Raw genomic sequence first — 22,018 nt, 5'->3', positions numbered from 1 at the left:
GGCTGAGCCGCTTTCCCTCGGTGATTGGTGCGCTGCCTGGGCTGCGCGCTGTTCCTATTGGCTGAAATCTCCTCCTGCTTAGAGGTTTCGTGTGGTAAATCATTAGCCGTAGTCGGCTCGGCCTGTTCTATGATTGGAGCGCGCCAATTACAGTCATTTTTGATTGGCTGGCGGGTAAGCGCGGCAATTTTCAGCGAGCGGCTGAACTTCCCAGTAGTTTCCTACATCAGTGACCGGAGAATGGCAGGGCGGCGCGGGGCCTTAATTGTCTTAGAAGGCGCAGACAGGGCTGGCAAGAGCACCCAGGCCCGCAGACTGGTGGAGGAGCTGAGGAACCAAGGGTATCAGGCCGAGGGCATGCGCTTTCCAGGTGAGGCTCCTGTGCTCTCTGTCAATGGAAGCCATTACTGCTTGGGGGAATGAGAAATGTAAAGGAAGGATTTATACTTCTCCTTCCTGCTGGAAGCGCTACTGGCTATTGGTTAGAAAGCTGTCCCAGGACTCCACCTAAGGCCCAGTTCACACGCTGGATTTTGCCTTTGCAGTTTTTCAGTGCTATGGACGTACTTATAGTTTACCCCATTCAATGGTGCAAAATGATAAACATACCTGATGTGGTGTCCATGAAGACCCCCCTGCCAACAAAGGACACGTCCTTACTCTGTGTGGTGTTAGACCGCCAGCCGTGTGAATGGCAGTATGACCTTCCATTGAAAACAATGGGAGGTGTATAGCGCATAGCCAACACTGGCTTATTGGTGCAGAATCGCTTCTGTGTGAATGGGGCCTTAGGGTATGTTCACACTGTGGGGGGGGGGGCATATCTTAAAGCTCATCTGTGGTAAAAAAAATATTTGTAAAGGGCATTTCTGCCCCGACAAGTTTACAATTGATATATTTATTTTTTTCGCACTTGCACTGAAACGTCTGTGTCCGGCCACCTGTGCCAGTTCTCACTGCAACCGCCCCTCCACGTTCCTACTTTACCTGGACTAGTGGACTCCACCCACTGACCCGAGAACTGGCACTCATAGGCCACGCTACGGCCACCCTGAAGGCCCAAACTTTAGCAGCCAATGAGAGAGGAGAAAAGACAACGGCATCCTCACAGGCCAGCTGCGAGCCAGGCCTGTACCATTGTCCACAGTGGGGGGAAAACGCATGCGGACTAGGGTAATGAATAAACATGTCTCCTAGGTAATACCATCTCCTATTCTATCTTGCCATCTATTGTCAGGCTCATCGGTTTTTGCAGCAGCCCCTGCATATGGCAGTGCCAGCTCTAGCGTTGAGAAATGGCACCCAAAAGTTACCACTTTACCATTTACTGCCCCCCCCCCCCCCATATACACATGAATGCCTGACCCCTCCCCATATACAGTGTACAGCACCCAGCCACCCCTGTATACATGGTACTTTGTACAGTGCACATAGATGGGGATGTACTCAGGGATCTCAAGTCTCCCGGAGGTTCAGGGAGTCTCCTGCTATTAGATAGCGGCTCCCTGACACCCACATGTGAAACAATATATCGGAAAGGTTTACTGATAGCAGAGCAGAGAGATAAGAGAAGTGACAGATGACACAGAGTTTAGATTACAGGTTGAATTAACCCTTTAGGGTCAAATTGGCTTCTCAAGGAGATATACATGTTAAAGGAATCCCTTCTGTCTCATTCAGTAGCTATATAACTATTGAGAGAGATGTATTTTTTTTTTTAACCCATTTTAATTATATTATTTACCCCAGTGTTAAATTCACCCCCCCCCTGGATGCTTGTTTTTTCCCTACAGTGGGGTCGATAATTACACACAGGGTTTTAAAGAATAAACTTCCTGACTCAGACCAAGAGCCGACTCAGCGAGTCAGCAAGTGAATCGAAGCATCCGCGCATGCGCATTGTGCAACCAAGCTTCGGTTCACTTGCTTCTTGTCAGCTCAGCGAATGAACCGAAGATTTGATTCATGATTTGGTTCATTTGAATGAACTGATTCAAATGAACCGATTCATGTGAAAGATCCGAACTTCCCATCTCTAGTTTACTCGCAGTAAACCTTTCCGCCAACCTGTAGCAGTGTCCCCTTCTCGGCGCGCGCACAGTGAAAGAAGAAGCCGATGCCAGCAGTCCGCAACGGCGCATCAGGCTGAGCCTGTGCGCACGCGCCGGATCTCAAAGCGCACCATGCATCCACAGACCTCCCCTGCTTGGGCACCTTAATTCAATGATTGACAGGTTAGTAAAACCTGTTTTTCCACCTCATCACCACGACGGCTACAAGGAGATTGACCCCTGACCTCTGTAGGGGCAGGAACAGAGAGAGGGTTTAAATCCCCCCTCCCACCACCACCAGTGTTTCCTGTCCCTACAGAGGACAGGGGCAGAGAGAGTCTCCCTGTGGGGAGATGAAGATGGATAACTTATTGACACCTTACCTGGTGTTCCCCCTGCCCTCCTGCGGTCTCTGTACTAACGCTGGGCAGGGGTGAAGGAGGGAGGCCTCGCTCCATTTCTATATGTGAGCCTGCTCCCGGGTCGCGATCTCCCGCCGGGCCTCCTTGGCTATCGCTGGGTGCGCGCCTAAGCGCTTCAGAAAAGCGGCAGACGTCACTTCCGGTGGACGGGGGAAGTGACGTCATCCAGGAAGCGTCTCCAGTTCAAATTTCGGCGCCAGCAAGTGCCGAACGTCTGTGTACCGGCGTACATCGGAGTCAGCGTGCAGTCATGTCGACTGAACCCCGCTCCCCTGGAGACCCTTCTGTGCCGCCTGCCGTAAGTTCCCTTGTGGGGAAGCGCTTTTTTTGCCCTGTTACTTGTTCTTAGACACTGTACCAGGTTGCTTGTTCCTCCTCCTCCACATTTCTGGCTTGGGGCTTCTGGCTATTTATCTTCATGTATACTTTCATGGCTGATGGGGGTTATTCTTCCCAGGTCCCTAAGGAGGCTCAGAAAAAAAATCAGTAAACAGGCTAAGTGTGTGTCCTGCCTCAAACGGCTTCCGGACGACTACAGCAAGAGGCTATGCAAGAACTGCATCTCTAGCGTTATTGCTGAAGAACAGCCTTCTTTCTTTGACGAATTGAGGTCCATAATACATGAGGAGGTAAAAACCTCCTTATCCCAAATTTCCCCCTTACCCAGGGACCCACCTCCACCTAAAAAGCGAAGGGGACCATCTCCTACTTTATCAGACCCGGAGGTGATAGGGGAAGATGCTTCATCATCTAGAGCCTGGGAGGACGAGGAGGCATCCTCTGATATTGAGACTACAAAATCAGATGGGAAATTTAGTTTTTCGTTGGATGAGATGCCAGACCTTTTAAGGGCTGTCCGGGCCACTATGGGGGTAGAAGAAACCCCAAGAGCCCACTCAGTTCAGGATGAAATGTTTGGGAGACTCTGGGTTAAAAAGACCCGTGTGTTTCCAATCAATGAGAACATACGAGATATGGTGCTCGACGAATGGTCCAACCCAGAGAAGTGGTTGGGGGTGTCCAGGTCCTTTAAGAACCGTCTGTTATTTGACACTAACGAAGGGAAAATTTTCAACGAAACACTAAAAGTTGACATTCAAGTCGCAAAAGTCAATAAAAAGACTGCCTTGCCCTTTGAAGACACCTCTCAGTTGCGTGACCTCATGGATAGGAAGGCAGATAGTCTTTTTTTTAAAAATCGTGGGAAGCGGCCATGTTTAATTTAAAAGCGAACATCACAGCCACCTCGGTAGCAAGGTCCATGAGGTTGTGGCTAGATGAATCTCACATCAGAGATAATACTCCCAGGGAAGAGATCTTAAGGTCCCTCCCCTTATTGAAGTCCGCCACAGCATTTATGGCAGATGCCTCGGCAGAATCTGTCAGATTTGCTGTGAAAGATGCCGGCCTTTCCAATGCGGCCCGCCGCGCCTTGTGGATGAAGGGCTGGTCAGGCGACAACCCATAAAAAATGAAATTATGCTCCATCCCGTTCTCCGGGGAGTACGTCTTTGGCCCTGTCTTGGACCGTATCTTAGAAAAGGCTGCGGACAAGAAAAAGGGCTTCCCAGAGGAGAAACCCTATAAAAGGAAATATCCATTTCGGGCCCCTAGTAGCCAAAACAAATCCTTTAGGGATAAAGGGAAGTCAGGACGCTGGAGCTATCCGAAAGGGGGCAGGGGTAGAAGTAACCCCTCTTCCTCCCAAAATAAGTCCTCGGATAAACAATGACGCCAGAGTCGGGGGGGAGATTGAAGAATTTTCTGACTCCTTGGGAGTCCATTACCCCGAATCCTTGGGTCCGGGACATCATAAAACTTGGATACCGAATCGAACTTTCTTCATCTCCTTCTGGCGATGGATGTGATAGTACGGGTCCCATCAACACAGCTAGGACAGGGGTTCTATTCGAATCTTTTTATGGTGGAGAAAAAAAGAAGGCTCATTCCGTACGATTATAAACTTAAAAGCCCTGAACAAATTTATAATTTATCGGAAATTCAGGATGGAATCCCTAAAGTTCCTGATTCCTTTAATAGGGAGGAATGCCCTGATGTGTTCAGTAGATCTTCAGGACACTTACTACCACGTCCCAAGAATCCCAAAAGTTCTTGAGATTTGCCATCCAGGACCACAAGGGGGTAACCCGTCACTTCCAGTTTACGGCCCTTCCCTTTGGGATATCATCTGCGCCCAGAGTCTTCACGAAACTGGTAGACGAGATGGTGGCCTTCCTGAGACACAAGGGATTGGTGATTATACCATACCTGGACGATTTCCTCCTGATTGGGAATTCAGAGAATAAACTCCGAACAGACTTATTAACCTTCCTGTCTCTCGTTCAAGATCTAGGGTGGTTGGTGAACCAGAGAAAATAAAATCTTGTACCTTCCAGCACTATCCAGTTTTTGGGTGTCGTCCTGGATTCCCGGGCTCAACATACCTTTTCTTCCACCAGACAAGGTCAAAAACCTCTAATTGAAGGTTCGACTGTTTCAGAACAGGAGGTCTTGTCCCATAAGGGAAGCTATGAGTCTCCTGGCTCTTATCATCGCATTCCGTCAGTCCCATGGAGCCAGTCCCACTTCCGATCCCTCCAGTCATGGATCCTCAGAACTTGGAACAAGCAACAGTCCTCTTTGGCTCACAAAGTTCTGATCCCTCTAGCGGTGAAGACCTCCCTAGGCTGGTGGAAAAAGCACAAGCAATCTGTCCTTTGGGAGTCTCCTGGGAGAAGACTCCCTACATTCAAGTGCTTACAGATGCAAGCGAAAGTGGGAGATCACTTCTTTCAGGGTTCCTGGATTCCAACAACCCGCTCTCAATCTTCCAACTTCAGAGAGCTGGAAGCGGTCTGGAAAACTCTGAAAGCTGCAGAAATCCTTCTCATGGGTCGACACGTAAAAATTCTTTCAGACAATACGACGACGGTAGCATACCTCTCACCAGGGAGGCACGAGATCGGAGAAACTGATGTCCGTCGCAAGAAAGATCTTCAATTGGGCAGAGTCCGACGTGAGATCCATCTCCGCAATTCATTTGAAAGGGATACTGAATGTGGAAGCAGAGTCGCCAGTTAATAGACCATACCGAATGGTCTCTAAATCAGGACTTGTTTCAGGTTCTGGTAGAAAGATGGGGCACTCCACAAGTGGACCTGTTCGCCTCCAAGAAGAACGCAAAGGTACCAACATTCTGTTCATTGAACCCACGGGACAATCCTTGGGTGCTGGTTGCGCTCACGATTCATTGGGACTGGGATCTCTGTTATGCGTTTCCACCCTTGCCTCTACTTCCCAGGATAATTCAAAAACTCAACCTAGAGGACACGACTAATTCTAATAGCTCCCTATTGGCCGAAAAGGAGCTGGTAACCTTCCTTAAAAAAAAACTATCAATAGAGGACCCATGGCCTCTTCCTTCCAGGAGGGACCTGCTTCATCAAGGGCCAATTCCACATCCAAACCCGAGCTTCCTCAAGTTATCAGCTTGGATCCTGAGGTCCAGAGGTTGAAGTCACAAGGGCTTTCTGACCAAGTGATATCTACCCTGAAAGCGAGTAGGAAGAAGGTTACCTTCTCGATCTATTTAAAGATTTGGAAGAGATTCTGTTCCTGGACTGGTAACCCTGCCCCAAACTTAGAGCCGCCCAATTTTCAGAAAATCTTGGACTTCCTCCAGCAGGGACTTGATTTAGGTCTTAGACCTTCCACCCTGAAGGTACAAGTCTCGGCCCTAACTTGTTTTTTTTGATCAAGATCTAGCCAATCATCGCCTGATCAAAAGATTTATGAAAGCTGCTTCTCGGCTACGTCCCTCTCTAAAATCCAGGATCCCCAACTGGGACCTTAATACGGTGCTCACAGGCCTAACACTTGCCCCGTTTGAGCCCCTATCTAGTTGTTCCACCAAACATCTATCTCTAAAGACCGCATTCTTGGTGGCCATCACGTCCGCAAGAAGGCTAGGCGAGATTCAAGCTCTATCGATACAAGAACCCTATCTCCGTATCACCGATGATAGAATTATTCTTAAATTAGATCCAGGTTTTTTGCCTAAAGTAGTATCTGATTTCCACCGTAACCAGGAGATGGTTTTACCTTCCTTTTGCAGTAATCCCTCTAATGATAGGGAATCTAGCTTCCACTCACTAGACGTAAGACGCTCAGTCTTACGGTATCTCGAAGTGTCAAAAGGTTTCCGTAGATCCAACAACCTATTTGTCTTATTCTCAGGTAAGAATAAGGGTCTAAAAGCCTCCAGGTCCTCCTTAGCACGGTGGATTAAGGATTCCATTTCCTATGAGTCCCAAGGCCTTCCTTGCCCCTCAAATTTGAGAGCTCACTCTACCCGAGCGATGTCCTCCGAGTGGGCCGGAGCTTCTCTTGAGGATATCTGTAAAGCTGCTACTTGGTCTAACATTCACACCTTAACAAAACACTATAGGCTAGATCTATCTAGTTCAGACTTGTCTTTTGGACGTAAGGTCCTTCAGGCGGTCCCCCCCCCCCAAGCTATAATTTTCTATATCTCCTTGTAGCCGTCGTGGTGATGAGGTGGAAAGCCTGAATTAGACTTACCGGTAATTCAGTTTCCACGAGATCACCACGACGGCACATATATTCCCTACCCTTTATTTAGTCTTACCTGGGAGGTTATGAAGTAATATCCTCTCGACTTATTATTTTGTGTTCTCACCACTTATTTCTGTCTCTGTAATTTTGGACACACTGGTGTTGGTGGTGGGAGGGGGGATTTAAACCCTCTCTCTGTTCCTGCCCCTACAGAGGTCAGGGGTCAATCTCCTTGTAGCCGTCGTGGTGATCTCGTGGAAACTGAATTACCGGTAAGTCTAATTCCGGCTTTCCGCAGAATAAAGTCACAAATATCTTTTATAAGGCCACCTTAGAAATCAGAATGCTACCCTGGACATGAGCAGATGTTTAGCTCACAGGGCTTGTAGGTGGTGACAGAATCCCTTTTAATCATATACATAAATATGATAATTTGGGGCAGGGAAATGAGCCCTGTCCTCCACACCATAGAGCAAAGTGTGCAGATACTGCATATGTTTGGAAAATGTAATAAGTTCGTGAAAGGAAAAAAAAAGAAAACCTCCCTGACATTAGAAGTGCACCTCCCTGAAATTAGTTTTTGCAGGTTGGGATGTCTGTGTACTAGACCCAAGGGTAATATACAGGTCATGAGTCCCACCAGTATAAGCCCCATACAGACACAGCCTAGTGATGGGCTATAATGCATTCGTGCACAAGGTATACCAGTGCATTATAAATGTCTGCTAGCGGTACTAAAATTAAATAGTTTATCAACCCCTTAGTGACCACCAATACGCCTTTTTATGGTAGTCACTAAGGGTCCTTAGGGTAGGAGGAGTGTTTTTACTCTTCTGGAAAAAATGTAGTTTGTCCTGTGACTGAGACCAAGGTGGATACGCTGATCTCTGTGATCAAGGGAGAGTGGAGAGCTGTTCCTTATGGCTGGTGGTAATATACTAGGCTGTGTATATTATGACTGTCATGAGCTATGGGTGCAAAGAATAAACCTTATTATATACATTTAGAGCAATGCTTCCGTGCATAAGGACATCACACGTGCAGATTGATACATTGTTTAGTGAGAAATTATTCTGTAGAACATATCCATGTAAATGGGGTCTGTTAGCAGTTTTGACTTCCTCCCCTCTGAGTGACACTTTAGGGCTCATTCACAGGAGCGGATGCCGTGGGGACACGGAGCAGTAACATGATTGATTGATAATGATCCGTGCGCCTCTGACCTTTTTACTACAAAATCACAGTGACCACTTTATCACTTTATTTCGATTTTGTAGTAAAAATATCAGTCACTGAGCATTATCAATCATGTTACTGCTCCGTGTCCCTGCTGTCCGGAGCGGGGCTTGGCTCTTTCATGCAGCGGATGCCATGGACTGCATCCGCTCATGTGTAAAATCCCTTAGCGGTCTCCAGATTGGATGTTGGAACCTCCTACTAAAGAGGGGAGAGATTGAGGAGCATACAGTGTATGGAGCCCAGGACACTGTTTGGGATTGCAGCGCCACAGGGATTAACTTCTGATTCCTCGTGCAACCTGCGCGAGAGTTGTTATAAGGGAAAAAAGGGCCAGAAAGGGTTTCTGTCATGAGAAATAACGTTATGTAGCTGACTGACCTTAGTGATGTGCTGATGTCAGCAGTACATAACAGTATGCTTTATAACTGCCTGCCTGCCGCCGTTCTCTTAAAATAAAGACTTTTAAAATATGCTAATGAGCCTCTAGGTCAGTGATGCGAACCTATGGCACGGGTGCCAGAGGCGGCACTCAGAGCCCTCTCTGTGGGCACCCGCACCCTGGAAAAAGTCTATGGTGTACCAAATTGCCTTAGATGTTTTCTGCCATCATCAGCGCAGGGCGTACTATGAACAGCACAGGCAGCGCATTGAATGTAGGCTGGCTATTATAGCTACATGATAAAGTACATGGAAGATGTACTACATTAGACTGTAGTATTCAGGTTACATTGCCGTGTTGCCACTTTACGATAAATAAGTGGGTTTTAGGTTGCAGTTTGGGCACTCTGTCTTTAAAAGGTTTGCCATCACTGCTCTAGGTGCTATCAGGGCATTGCTTCAGCCCCTAGAGCCTCGGTCTACGCACCCTTTGGCACGCCCAGGTCCAGTTGATTGACTTTCGAGTTCTCCTCAGTGTCCCATAAATCCTGCGCTGTCCAGTTTAGTATTCGGCGCAGTGAGTGAAGGACGCGCTCATGCTGCCAGCTTCCTCACTGCGCCAAAGGAAGGGGCTCTTATGCTACTTTCACACTGGCGTTTTGGCTTTCCGTTTGTGAGATCCGTTCAGGGCTCTCACAAGCTGTCCAAAGCCAATCAGTTTGCATTCTAATGCATCTGAATGGAAAAGGATCCGCTCAGTTTGCATCAGTTCAGTCTCCATTCAGCTTTGGAGACGGACACCAAAATGCTGCTTGCAGCGTTTTGGTGTCTGATGAAACTGAGCCAAATGGATCCGTCCTGGCACACAATGTAAGTCAATGGGGAAGGATCCGTTTTCTCTGATACAATCTGGCACAATAGAAAACTGATCCCCTCCGTGTTCAAGACGGATCAGTTTTGGCAATGTTACAGATAATACAAACAGATCCGTTCTGAACGGATGCAGATGGTTGTATTTGAACGGATGTGTTTGTGCAGATCCATGACAGATTCGCACCAAACGCGAGTGTGAAAGTAGCCTTAGTGATGACCCCACTGTAGCCAGTGATTGGCTGAAAGGGTCTTGCTTGGTATTGGTAAACGACCTGGATTGCAGAAATCTCCAGTCTCTGTCATCACCAGATGTCAGCAGTATTTCACAGCCAGCACCAGTATGGAGCCCCCATCACCTTGTGAGCCTTGCACCATACATCCTTACCTTACCTGGGGTGTACAGTTACGCCCAGGGGCAGGAAGAGGTTAAACAACACAGCAAGGTTTCCTCATACAGTTGTATTCCTCTTTAGTGTAGGGACCCAACTATGTGAGTTTGTCTCTGTTAGAAGTGTAATTATAGCAGAAATGCAATTTAAAGGAGTTTCCTGCATGTTTAATATTGACCCCCATTAGATAGCGGCAGTGCTTGGTATTGCAGCTGAGGCTTATTCAATTGAATGCTGCGGAGCTGCGCCTAGGTCATGTGTCCGACGAACGTGATGTCACTGGCCTAGGAAGAGGACACGGCACTCATGAAGCGCTGCGCTATCTTCAAACAGTGATTGGTGGAGGTGCTGGGAGTCAGACCCCCACCGACCACATAGTCATGATCTTTCCAGAGAATAGTTAATCAAAACTAAAGGGGTATTCCCATCTTTGACATTGGGGGCATATCGCTAGGCAATGCCCCCAATGTTTGATAGGTGCTGGAGGGCGCATGTGCAGCTGCCCTCCATTCATTTCTATGGGACTGCTGAAAATGGCTGAGCACTGGTTCTGCTATTTCTGTGATATAAGTGGCAAGCGCACAGTGCAAGTGCAGCCACAGCTCCAGGGCTTCACTTGCCCTGTGCGCTCGGCTATTTTCGGTGCTCCCATAGAAATGAATAGAGGGCAGCTGTGCATGCGCGGTACACCCTCCGTTACTTTTTGAGCTCCGTTCTAAGTATAGGTGATGGTACCAGAAATGGGACCTGTACCTATCAGATATTGGGGGCATATCCTAGCGATATGCCCCAATATCCAAGATGGGAATAACCCTTTAAACACCTGGAAAACCCCTTTTTAAAATGATTGCTTCTGTATCTTCTGTGGTGTTTTTTGGCTGTTTCTTCATCATGTTTGTTTTTATAGAAAGGACAACAGAAATCGGTCGTCTTGTTGGCTCCTACCTTGAGAAAAAAAGTAACATTGAAGATCATACTGTTCACCTACTGTTCTCTGCCAACCGCTGGGAGCATGTGTAAGTTTTTAAAAAAATCCCCAGCATTACTACTATTTTTATTTATGGAGTGTTTTACGTAGTAGTCACCCATACCTACTGTGTCCTTCTCCCATACCATGTAGATTGTAAGCCCTCATCGGCAGGGCCCTCTCTCCTTCTGTATCAGTTTGTAAATAGTCTTGTTTATGATTAGTGTAATTGTCTGTATTATGTATGTGTACCTCTTCTCATATGTACAGCGCTATGGAATGAATGGCGCTTTAATAATTAATAATAATAACCAGTTATAGCAACTGTCCTGCATACCAGGAATTGCACCACAATTTTCACTATGTAGCCCTAGTCTTGCGTGTCAAGAATACATAAACTTTTTGTGAAACTCATTATGGAAAAAAATAAAGTTTAATACGGCACAAGCAGCCATTGTCTTGTCATGTAATGTAAAAACAGGATATGTGTTTGTCTTATAGCTGTATCTCTCCTGCAGTATAGGAAGATACCGAGAACTCCATGCTGCATTATTACAAGAAACTGTGTGAATAAGTTCATGAAGTGTATATGGAAATAACATCACTGGTTGAGTGCTACACGGTATTCATCTCTAGACGACTAGAAGTACACGTTACATTTTATTTATGCACAAAGGGTTTTCTTGAGACAAAGGGTTATTTATCGGGTGCATTCCTGTACCCACAGGTCGTAATAACGCCTGTACAGGCAGTTTTATTCCCTAAAAAACGTCAGATGCGTATGAATACGCACAATGATTTCACTGCCATTCATGAGCGCACTGAGCGATGTGCACAGCAATCCAATCACAAAGCTTCTCACAGTACAGAGCTTTGTTATTAGAGAGGAGGCTGCTGATTTGTCAGTATCAACAGGCCGCCATGCCATTGGCCAATCCTCTCACCCCCCCCCCCCATTCTCCCACGTGCTGAACACACAGCTGCAGCCATTCCGCGCCAGCTGCTGATGAAGGGAAAGCATGGCTGGAATGGTGCCTCTGCAGAGCAAAGACAAGGTCAGGCTTGTGCCCAGGTGATTTCACACCAAAAGTGCGCTGCAGGCTTCTATCTGCTGCTGGGAGCTCCATGTGGAGGTTTATCAATGGAAAACTAATAGCCAAGAGGCTAAAGAAAACCCTGCTGCTTATGTTAAATCAGAACTTTAATTTGCTTGCTCTGATACCTAAACACCAAAAGGAAAAAAAGAATTTAAAAAACCTGCTGTTTCTCTAGATGACCTTATGTTGATAGTAGTGTTAATAGAGTCTCAAAGGTTTATAAAAGTAGGGTATTACGGTATGTTTGGTTACGTATTTTGTCTGACGAACGGACCAGTCCATTTTCGTACATAATAAAAATTTGTATGTGTATCTGCTTTACATTTTAGGTCTCAGAAAGCACTTTCTCGAAGATGTTCAAGATGTTTGTGTGCAGATTCAAAGCTTGTAGTTTTGTAGTATAGTAAATCTTTTGACAGTGTTTCACTACTTTCTCCATCTGTGATGTTTTTGGCATATCCACCAGCTATGCTGTAATTGTCCAGCATGTGCAGGTTCTACGTTTGGAAGTTGGGACCCTTTCGGAATGAGGTCCTGTTACACCCAACCAGGATTGGAGCGGTGCCACGCATGTATGTCTCCCTTCAGCACTTCTGAAAGTAGCTGAATTCCCCTCACTCAGCTGTTGAAGTAAATGGAAAGAGCCGTGCATGTGCTGCCACATCTGGGACCTGTTCCCATCAGACATTTATGGGACTATCATGTGTATATGCAAGAACTGACCCAGATGGGAATACCCCTTTAATCATTTCTCCATGTTTAATATGTTTTACAGTCCTCTTATAAAAGAGAAGCTGAAAAGCGGAGTCACTCTTGTGGTGGATAGATATGCTTTTTCTGGTGTTGCATTCACAAGTTCAAAAGAGGTAATGTAAAGCTTGGTGGTATGTGGGTAGGACACAGGGCAACACAATATACTGCTTATGCATATGGTGAGCACTGAAACTGGCTACAATTTGCCTGTAGCTATCCGTGCGGCAATGTATGTCTTGGAAATAACTTTATTTTATTACAGTAGACTCTCAGCACCCGCCCTCTCCCAATTTAGTTTTTCTATGACTGTTTTATTACAGTCTGTATAGTTTACCTGATGTATAGTTGGTGACCATTCAGGCAACCCAATGCTGCGTTGCTTTCATTAAGTATTGCCATATAGACTGTCAGGCAAGTGCTTGAGATTAGCCAGACAGCATTCTTTTCTGGGACAGTTATTTTCTATTGCTTATTATATCCTGTTTCACCGATAAGTTTAACAAAACACATATTGGCAATTTTAAAGGACGTCTGTAAGCAGTTTTGACCCTGAAAAATGGATGGCAGAGCTATTTAGGCATTGTGGTGAAGTGGACAATCGTGTTTTTTTTTTTTTTTTTTGGGCAGATTTTATTATCGGCAGGAGTAAAAAAAAAAAAAAAAAAATCATTATTCCTCCAGGTACCACACCTGCAAGTGCCCGGGGGGCTGCCCCTCACTGTGAAGTGCTCTCTGCAATGAACTTCTTCACAACCCTTCTCCCCTGGGCCATGGCTGTAGCATCCAACCTGGAGATGATTACAGAGAACAAGTCACAATGAGGGGGCTGTCTACATGCAGGAGAGGCGCCTGGCCAATTAAAACATTTTCTCCACTCCTGTTGATAATAGAAGCTGCCAGGAAGGTAGGAGTATCTACTTTGCCCTGCCCCCTGCCTAACTCTGTCAGCAGCTTTGCATGGTCAAAGGTGCTGACAGACCCCATTTAGCGGAAATTACAGCAGCGTTGGTTCCCCTTTTTCAGGCTGGTCATGAGACCACTCCTAAAACAGTGTGCAGCAGTGCCATGTACAACCTCCAAGTACAGCTGCTTAGTTCTCTCCTAGAAGCACTGTACAGCGTGCTTCTAGGAGAGAGAGGCTCTGTACTTGGTGCATACTATGGAGCTTGCCCTAACTGTAGGTTAACTATACAGGGGCTGTCTAGGGAATGTCAGTTTCTATCCAAGCAGGAATGGGACTTCTGCTCAGTAATGCTACATCACAACACTGATAAAGTATGAGTAGACGACTAAGTATTTATCTAGCATGAACATTTGTTGAAATGTGTGGCCCTGATAATTGGCCTTTATAAGGTACCGGTAATCACCTGAATAACCAGCAAATGCTTGTTCATCAGGTGGTTGCTGCATTTAAATGCAGCCCTCATCTCCATTGACAATGAGGCAGTTTTCAGGGATGTTATGCTCATTCACCATAATTGGCCTGATTATTGGTCTGTGTAAACCAACCTTTATGGTTTATAAGAATAGCTATCAGATCTTGCCATTTATGTTAGCGCTTTAAGCAAAGTGCCACTTCTTGATTCTTTCTTCAGATACAAGACAGTCCCTTGCTTTGTATACACAATATGAGCACATTAAGGTGTATTTATAACTAAATGGTGAGCTCTTTTTGCATTTGTTTCCAGAATTTTTCTTTGCACTGGTGTAAGCAGCCTGACGTTGGACTTCCAAAGCCAGACCTTGTCGTATTTTTAAACATAACTCCCGAGAAGGCTTCTAAACGTGGAGAATTTGGAACTGAACGTTATGAGACAAGCGACTTCCAGAAGAAGGTGCAAAAGCGCTATGCAGAACTTATGGATGACAAATCTCTTAACTGGAAGGTAATGGGCATCTGCATTCTGCATCTCTATGTAAAACCAAAACAGTCGGTTTGAAAGTCTTTTGCAGTGTTGTGTCCTGAACCATTTGTATGTTGCTTTAGATTGAGTTAGGCTACCTGCATACGGGTGCGGGTTTAGAAGCAGAATATCCGCATGCAGATTTTCCTGTGTTTCCGCACCAAAAACCACATTACTTTCAGCTTTAATTTGTCTAATCTCATTCACTATGCTGCAGTTTTTCCCGCATGAAAATCCTCAAATACGACCGTATTTTGTTTCTGTGTCCGTTCCGTTTTTTTTGCGGATAGGATGCGGATCCATTCATTTCAATGGGTCTGCAAAAAACGCGGAGAGCACACTGTGTGCTGTCCGCATCAGTATGTCCGTTCCGTTGCTCCGCAAAAAAAATTGTATGTCCTATTTTTTTTTCTAGTTTGCGGACAAGGATAGGCATTATTAAATGGATCCGCAAAAAAAAAAGGATGCCATACGGAACGTCATCCTTTTTTTTGCGGACCGCAAAACACATACGGTCGTGTGCATGAGGCCTTAAAGGGTTTCTACCACCAGAAATACTGTTATGTAGCTGACTGACATTAGCGATGCGCCAATGACAGCACTACATAAGTGTTTCTAACATTTCTCCCTGCAGCCGTTTTTGTTAAAAAAAAAATTCACTTATTATGCTAATGAGCCTCTAGTTGCTATGTGGGCGTAAAATCAGCACCTAGAGGCTCCGTCTACTCATGCTTTATCCCGCCCAGGTCCAGTGTTCTGCCCGCCCCGCTCCTCTTGATTGATGCCACTGTTCCCTGCATTGTTGACGAAATCCTGCGCCTGCGCCATTTACTTCTGTCTTCGGCGCAGTGAGTGAAGGCCGCTCTCCTGATGCCGGCTTCCTCACTGTGACGTAGTCGGCGCAGGTGCAGTAAGGAATCCGGCACCAGGATCGCATCATTCACTCACTGCGCCGAAGACTGTGACTGGCGCGGGATTTCGCCAAAGATGCAGGGAACAGTGGCATCAATCAAGAGGAGCTTGGTGGGCAGAACACTGGACCTGGGCGGGATAAAGCGTGAGTAGACTGAGCCTTTAGGTGCTGATTTTACGCCACATAGCACCTAGAGGCTCATTAGCATATAATAAAAGTGCTTTTTTTTACAAAAACGGCTGCAGGGAGAAATGTTAGAAACATACTGTTATGTAGTGCTGACATTGGCGTATCGCTAATGTCAGTCAGCTACATAACAGTATTTCTGGTTGTAGAAATCCTTTAACATATGAAAAAAAAATTCCCTTTTACACTTTATGGAAGCTCTTGCAGATTTTGAATTTGGGTTCTGTGGATTTCACACATTTACAAAAAACATGGGTTTACTGTCTGCAAACTGTGCACATGTCCCCAATGTGTGAACATTTTCCCTAGTCTCCTAGACAAGCTACTCTCATATTTGCAGCATTGTATTCACTGTTGTATTGCTTGATTTCCAAAACCTACTAAGCAGGACTTGCCCCCACTAATCACTGTCTTCATGGCATATCATAATGCACTTCTGTGGCTGTATTCCTGTTTTAACAATTGCATTTACAGGGAGTGCAGAATTATTAGGCAAGTTGTATTTTTGAGGATTAATTTTATTATTGAACAACAACCATGTTCTCAATGAACCCAAAAAACTCATTAATATCAAAGCTGAATATTTTTGGAAGTAGTTTTTAGTTTGTTTTTAGTTTTAGCTATTTTAGGGGGATATCTGTGTGTGCAGGTGACTATTACTGTGCATAATTATTAGGCAACTTAACAAAAAACAAATATATACCCATTTCAATTATTTATTTTTACCAGTGAAACCAATATAACATCTCAACATTCACAAATATACATTTCTGACATTCAAAAACAAAACAAAAACAAATCAGTGACCAATATAGCCACCTTTCTTTGCAAGGACACTCAAAAGCCTGCCATCCATGGATTCTATCAGTGTTTTGATCTGTTCACCATCAACATTGCGTGCAGCAGCAACCACAGCCTCCCAGACACTGTTCAGAGAGGTGTACTGTTTTCCCTCCTTGTAAATCTCACATTTGATGATGGACCACAGGTTCTCAATGGGGTTCAGATCAGGTGAACAAGGAGGCCATGTCATTAGATTTTCTTCTTTTATACCCTTTCTTGCCAGCCACGCTGTGGAGTACTTGGACGCGTGTGATGGAGCATTGTCCTGCATGAAAATCATGTTTTTCTTGAAGGATGCAGACTTCTTTCTGTACCACTGCTTGAATAGGGTGTCTTCCAGAAACTGGCAGTAGGACTGGGAGTTGAGCTTGACTCCATCCTCAACCCGAAAAGGCCCCACAAGCTCATCTTTGATGATACCAGCCCAAACCAGTACTCCACTTCCACCTTGCTGGCGTCTGAGTCGGACTGGAGCTCTCTGCCCTTTACCAATCCAGCCACGGGCCCATCCATCTGGCCCATCAAGACTCACTCTCATTTCATCAGTCCATAAAACCTTAGAAAAATCAGTCTTGAGATATTTCTTGGCCCAGTCTTGACGTTTCAGCTTGTGTGTCTTGTTCAGTGGTGGTCGTCTTTCAGCCTTTCTTACCTTGGCCATGTCTCTGAGTATTGCACACCTTGTGCTTTTGGGCACTCCAGTGATGTTGCAGCTCTGAAATATGGCCAAACTGGTGGCAAGTGGCATCTTGGCAGCTGCACGCTTGACTTTTCTCAGTTCATGGGCAGTTATTTTGCGCCTTGGTTTTTCCACACGCTTCTTGCGACCCTGTTGACTATTTTGAATGAAACGCTTGATTGTTCGATGATCACGCTTCAAAAGCTTTGCAATTTTAAGAGTGCTGCATCCCTCTGCAAGATATCTCACTATTTTTGACTTTTCTGAGCCTGTCAAGTCCTTCTTTTGACCCATTTTGCCAAAGGAAAGGAAGTTGCCTAATAATTATGCACACCTAATATAGGGTGTTGATGTCATTAGACCACACCCCTTCTCATTACAGAGATGCACATCACCTAATATGCTTAATTGGTAGTAGGCTTTCGAGCCTATACAGCTTGGAGTAAGACAACATGCATAAAGAGGATGATGTGGTCAAAATACTCATTTGCCTAATAATTCTGCACGCAGTGTATTTATAAAGAGAATAATGTTGAACAATTTTCTAATATACATCTATTTAAAGAGGACCTGTCGCCTCTCCTGACATGTCTGTTTTAGTTTCTGCTTGCATTCTCCATGTAATAACAATTCTGGAGCTTCTATGCTTATGGCTCTATATTGTGCCATTCCTGCTAGGTTACAAATTTTACCTTTAGCTGTGTTTCTGATACCAGCAGCACTGATTGGACAGAATCGGACTGGTGCAGGGACGCACCCCTAACTGGTAACACCCATCTGTACATTTACTACAAGTTCCTGACAATTCAATCATACTTCTAGTAGAAATAACAGAGGAATGGAACAACATAGTCATAAGAATAGACTCTCCAGAGTCGTTCTTTCATGGTTAATGCAAGCAGTTCCGAAGACAGACATGTCAGGAGAGGTGACGGGTCCTCTTCAAAATTTTCCTCACAGACCTTTATTATATCCATGCAGTAGCCTTTCTCTAAAGAAAAAAAGGTACTGCCTGTTTTTAGTCAAGTAAAATGCATCCATGGGAGAGCTGGATAGGACTAACATGGTGTCAGTCATGTGACCTGGCTTTCAGTTAACTACCTAAGTATCTAACAGGTGAATAGTAGTGTGTTGAGGAGCAGAACTTATAGGGTGAAATTTATCATACAAATATGCTTCTTACAGTGCTGTGGAATAGTTGCAAAATTGTGCAAGTGCTGTTACTCCACCAGCCTCACCACTTTCCTGAAAAGGGGGGCAAGGCTGGTGAGCCTGCCACATTTATGATCTTTCCCAGTTTTTTGCGGTAGAACAACACTGAAATCAATGCCAGACATAGACTGGCGCATGCTGCACCTAATTTATGATGAGGCGTATTCAGGTGCAGCATCCGGGAGCATGCCTAGTGTTGATGGATCCGTAAACAAGGAAAAAATAGAGCATGCTTCCATGCTAAAACATGTATGTGTGGAGAACACTGACGGCACACGTGTGGTGGCCATTTTGACAGAAAAGCTAGTGTTGCATGCAACAGTGTTCCTCCCACCAAGTTTGAAGAAATTTGCACCAGATGCCAACAATGCAAATATGACCAGAGCTTAATTCAAACTTAGAATAATGCTTATTTGCTGTTTTTGTGTTATCAGGTGGTTGATGCAGCACAGAGTATGGACGATGTTCACAATGCTATAAAACAACTGAGTGAAGCAATCATACAGGAAGCCAGGGATCAACCTATTGGGAAGCTGTGGGTTGAGGACTGACCTGGATGGGATCTGCTGGGAGTGTGATTGCTCAGACACAAGACTTGGGCACTTTAGTTGTCAAGCTGGTGAATGTTCTGGAATATGACTGCATTTTATTGAGCACAATATCCATGTGTGAAATCTTCACTGCCTTCTGTAAATTGATATTGCTTGGTTTTACCCATGCTGACATTGATTTTCAGCCTAGAATATTTATGTGCAAGCAACATGTTCCTTCCAGGTAAGAATGTTTGTGTAATACACTGTAGACTGAGGATGCATGGGTAAATATTCTATAATTTATATTTTTTTAAATCAAGTAATTTTTATTAAAAGTTTTCAATTTGTACAGATAGACATACATCAAATATACATTAACGTAAACAAGTAAAGACCCAACTTGGGCACATTAATACACAAAGTTCAAACTTAGAGTGTAACCCCCCCTCCCTAACCTGCACCGCGCCACAATGTCAGCTCGTTTTTCTCCTCCACACAGCTTGAGAAACAACTACCCCTGTTTCCACCATAACCCATTCATCAGTAACATCACATTATCGTATTACACTTCACCATAATCTAGGCGTCTGCCCCAGTTGCAAGGACATAAGGTAGTCCTGGCGTTCTCAACCATGGTCCCCATATAGACTCAAACATCTTAATCATACCCCTATCTTATTTAGGTGTTTTGTAAACCCTGTGTATTAAGTATAGTTGTGACAGTCTGTGTGTCTCACACAATGATAACAAGGGGTTTTTAGACAGTATTTCGGACCACTGCGCATCATTCAGGGGGCCAACCTCTCGGGACCATTTTTTCCCTAACAGTCAAAGGACAGTGGTCCTGATAGAATGAAAGCAATAACTTGTAGAAGCCAGAAATCACTCCTTTGGTATCGCCTCCCTTTCTGATCTGTTCCACTATCATAGATGCCTGTATAGTCAGATCTGTCGTCTTTCCCTGCGCTGTCGAGACGTGGCGTAATTGTAAGTACTGATAAGAGTTTGTGTTAGTAAGCTGAAACTTCTCCTTCAGTTGTTCAAAGCTTTTGAAGATTCTATTTGTATACAGTTGTGACACCCAATAAATTCCTTTTTTCTCCCAACTATCAAAGCCTTCCAACTTACTCAGTTCTGGGAGACTTGAGTTGTTCCATAAGGGAGTAAGGGCACTACACCAAGATTTTGGTGATCTCTTTATCTTAAAGTTTTTTCCATGCTTTGCATAGTAGAGTAACACACGGGATAGGTTCTGGGGGACGAATAACAGAGCCAAACTCCAGTATATACCCTGGTAGTCTCCCTCCCATCAAGTAAGACAGTAGCGCAGTAACTGACCCAGAGTTACCCAGGACACTACAGGATTTGCACTGTTGAGCTTGTGCCGCTAAAAACTATAGCCACGGGTTGGGAATCGCCAGTCCACCACTATCCTTCTCCCTCTGTAAGGTCTCTAAGCGAATTCTTGGGGACTGTTTATTCCATATTAGGGCCCTGAATAGTGCCTGTATTTTGTAGAAGTGTCTCATTGGTATCCAAATTGGGCTATTGTGCAAAATGTACAGAAATTGTGGCATTAGTACCATTTTAACTAAGTTAGCTCTCCCTATAACAGATAATGGCAGCTTACACCAGCTATCAACCTTTTGGGCACTATTTGTCAGTAATGGGTTCAGATTCAAGTCTACATAATCTTGTGGCCTATATGTTACCTGTATCCCTAAGTATTTAAACTTTCTGGCCAATTGTAAAGGAGCTATTTTGATTCTATAATTATATTTAATATATCATTCAGTGCTGTGATGGAATCTGAGCTCAGTTATGTACAAAATGTGTATAGATTAAATATGAAATCATGACTGACATTTGCATAATGTCTGATTCAGTATTTTACTGTTCTTCTGTATTAGCGTGGTGAATTAGATACAGGTGCATATATTGCTTCTGTTAAACCAAATTCGCAATCTATATGTAAGCCCTGAATAAAGATTTTATTGCAATAGACCTTTTTTTTTTCTGTTTGGTGTCTTTTGTAAGGCCTCTTTCACATGAGCGATACAGATTGTCAGGGTCTGTTCAGTAAAAATCTGATGGTTTTGCATGCAAGTTGCATCAGTTTTGTCTGCGATTGTGTTTAGTATAAATCCGTATAAAGGACACCTATGCTGATAATGCACATCCTAAAATATCTGTTGCAGGTATTTGTCTACCAGAGATGAGAAATTTTGGGGCACATTTATCAAGCTTTTTAAGTCACTTATAGTGCCATAATAGTGTTTTAATTAGTCACATCTTACTCTTTTAGCCACTTTTGAAAAGTGGTGAGCCCATCAGATATAGTATAATACAGTATATGCCAAAGACTGAATCACTGACTTTCAGGATCATCGCTGAAACAAGAAAGGATCTCTTTCTTGGCTTCTGAATCCAGTAAAATGCAAAAACAGCTTTGAGACCTTATTGCTGTAACATCTTCGATTTCTGGGTATTCAAAATCCAAGCCAGGGATAACCTGGCCTGATCCATGTTAGGCCGAATGCACACGGACGTGAGCGGTCCGTGGTATCCCAGCCTGGCATCCTGCTGAACAGCAGGAGTGCACGGCGTCATTGGTTGTTATGCCGCTGTGCACTTCATGCCGCCACTGCACTACAGTAATACACTCGTATAGATCATACGAGTGTATTACTCTAGTGCAGCGGCGGCATGAAGCGCACGGCTGTTAGCAGGATGCCAGGCCGGGATACCACGGACCGCTCACGGCCGTGTGCATTCGGCCTTACTTTCACATGCTAGCCTGGAAGGTCGTACCACCAGGAAATTGTCCAGATGGGCCACATCATTTTATTTTTTTTATAAGGACCATTTCCCCTCACCCATGACGGCACCCCATGCGACCAGGGACCTCCCATCCGGGACAGGAAACCTGAGAAGATAAAAGGTTCACACCCCCACCAAGCACCAGTTCAGGTTTCCTGTCCTCCGGATAGGAAGTCCCTGGGAA

General features: G+C 44.8%; 1 protein-coding gene and 1 long non-coding RNA gene across 2 annotated transcripts; one reads left to right on the top strand and one right to left on the bottom strand.

Annotated features, from left to right (window-relative positions):
- The first annotated feature begins 94 nt into the window (after positions 1 to 94).
- DTYMK (deoxythymidylate kinase) lies at positions 95 to 19,314 on the top strand. Its single transcript, XM_040427941.1, has 5 exons — positions 95 to 370; positions 10,835 to 10,943; positions 12,767 to 12,857; positions 14,433 to 14,630; positions 18,916 to 19,314. The coding sequence occupies exons 1-5, from the start codon at positions 130 to 132 to the stop codon at positions 19,030 to 19,032; spliced, it is 756 nt and encodes a 251-aa protein (XP_040283875.1). The 5' UTR covers positions 95 to 129; the 3' UTR covers positions 19,033 to 19,314.
- On the bottom strand, positions 2,361 to 21,742 carry LOC120997708. Its single transcript, XR_005778212.1, has 3 exons — positions 21,732 to 21,742; positions 20,727 to 20,734; positions 2,361 to 2,872 (listed from the first exon to the last, which is right to left on the bottom strand). It is a non-coding gene; the product is annotated as an uncharacterized LOC120997708 (long non-coding RNA).
- Positions 21,743 to 22,018: the final 276 nt, after the last annotated feature.

The sequence above is a fragment of the Bufo bufo genome, chromosome 4, assembly GCF_905171765.1.
Source record: "Bufo bufo chromosome 4, aBufBuf1.1, whole genome shotgun sequence".
Lineage (NCBI taxonomy): Eukaryota > Metazoa > Chordata > Amphibia > Anura > Bufonidae > Bufo > Bufo bufo.
This window is presented reverse-complemented; position numbering and strand designations above follow the sequence as displayed.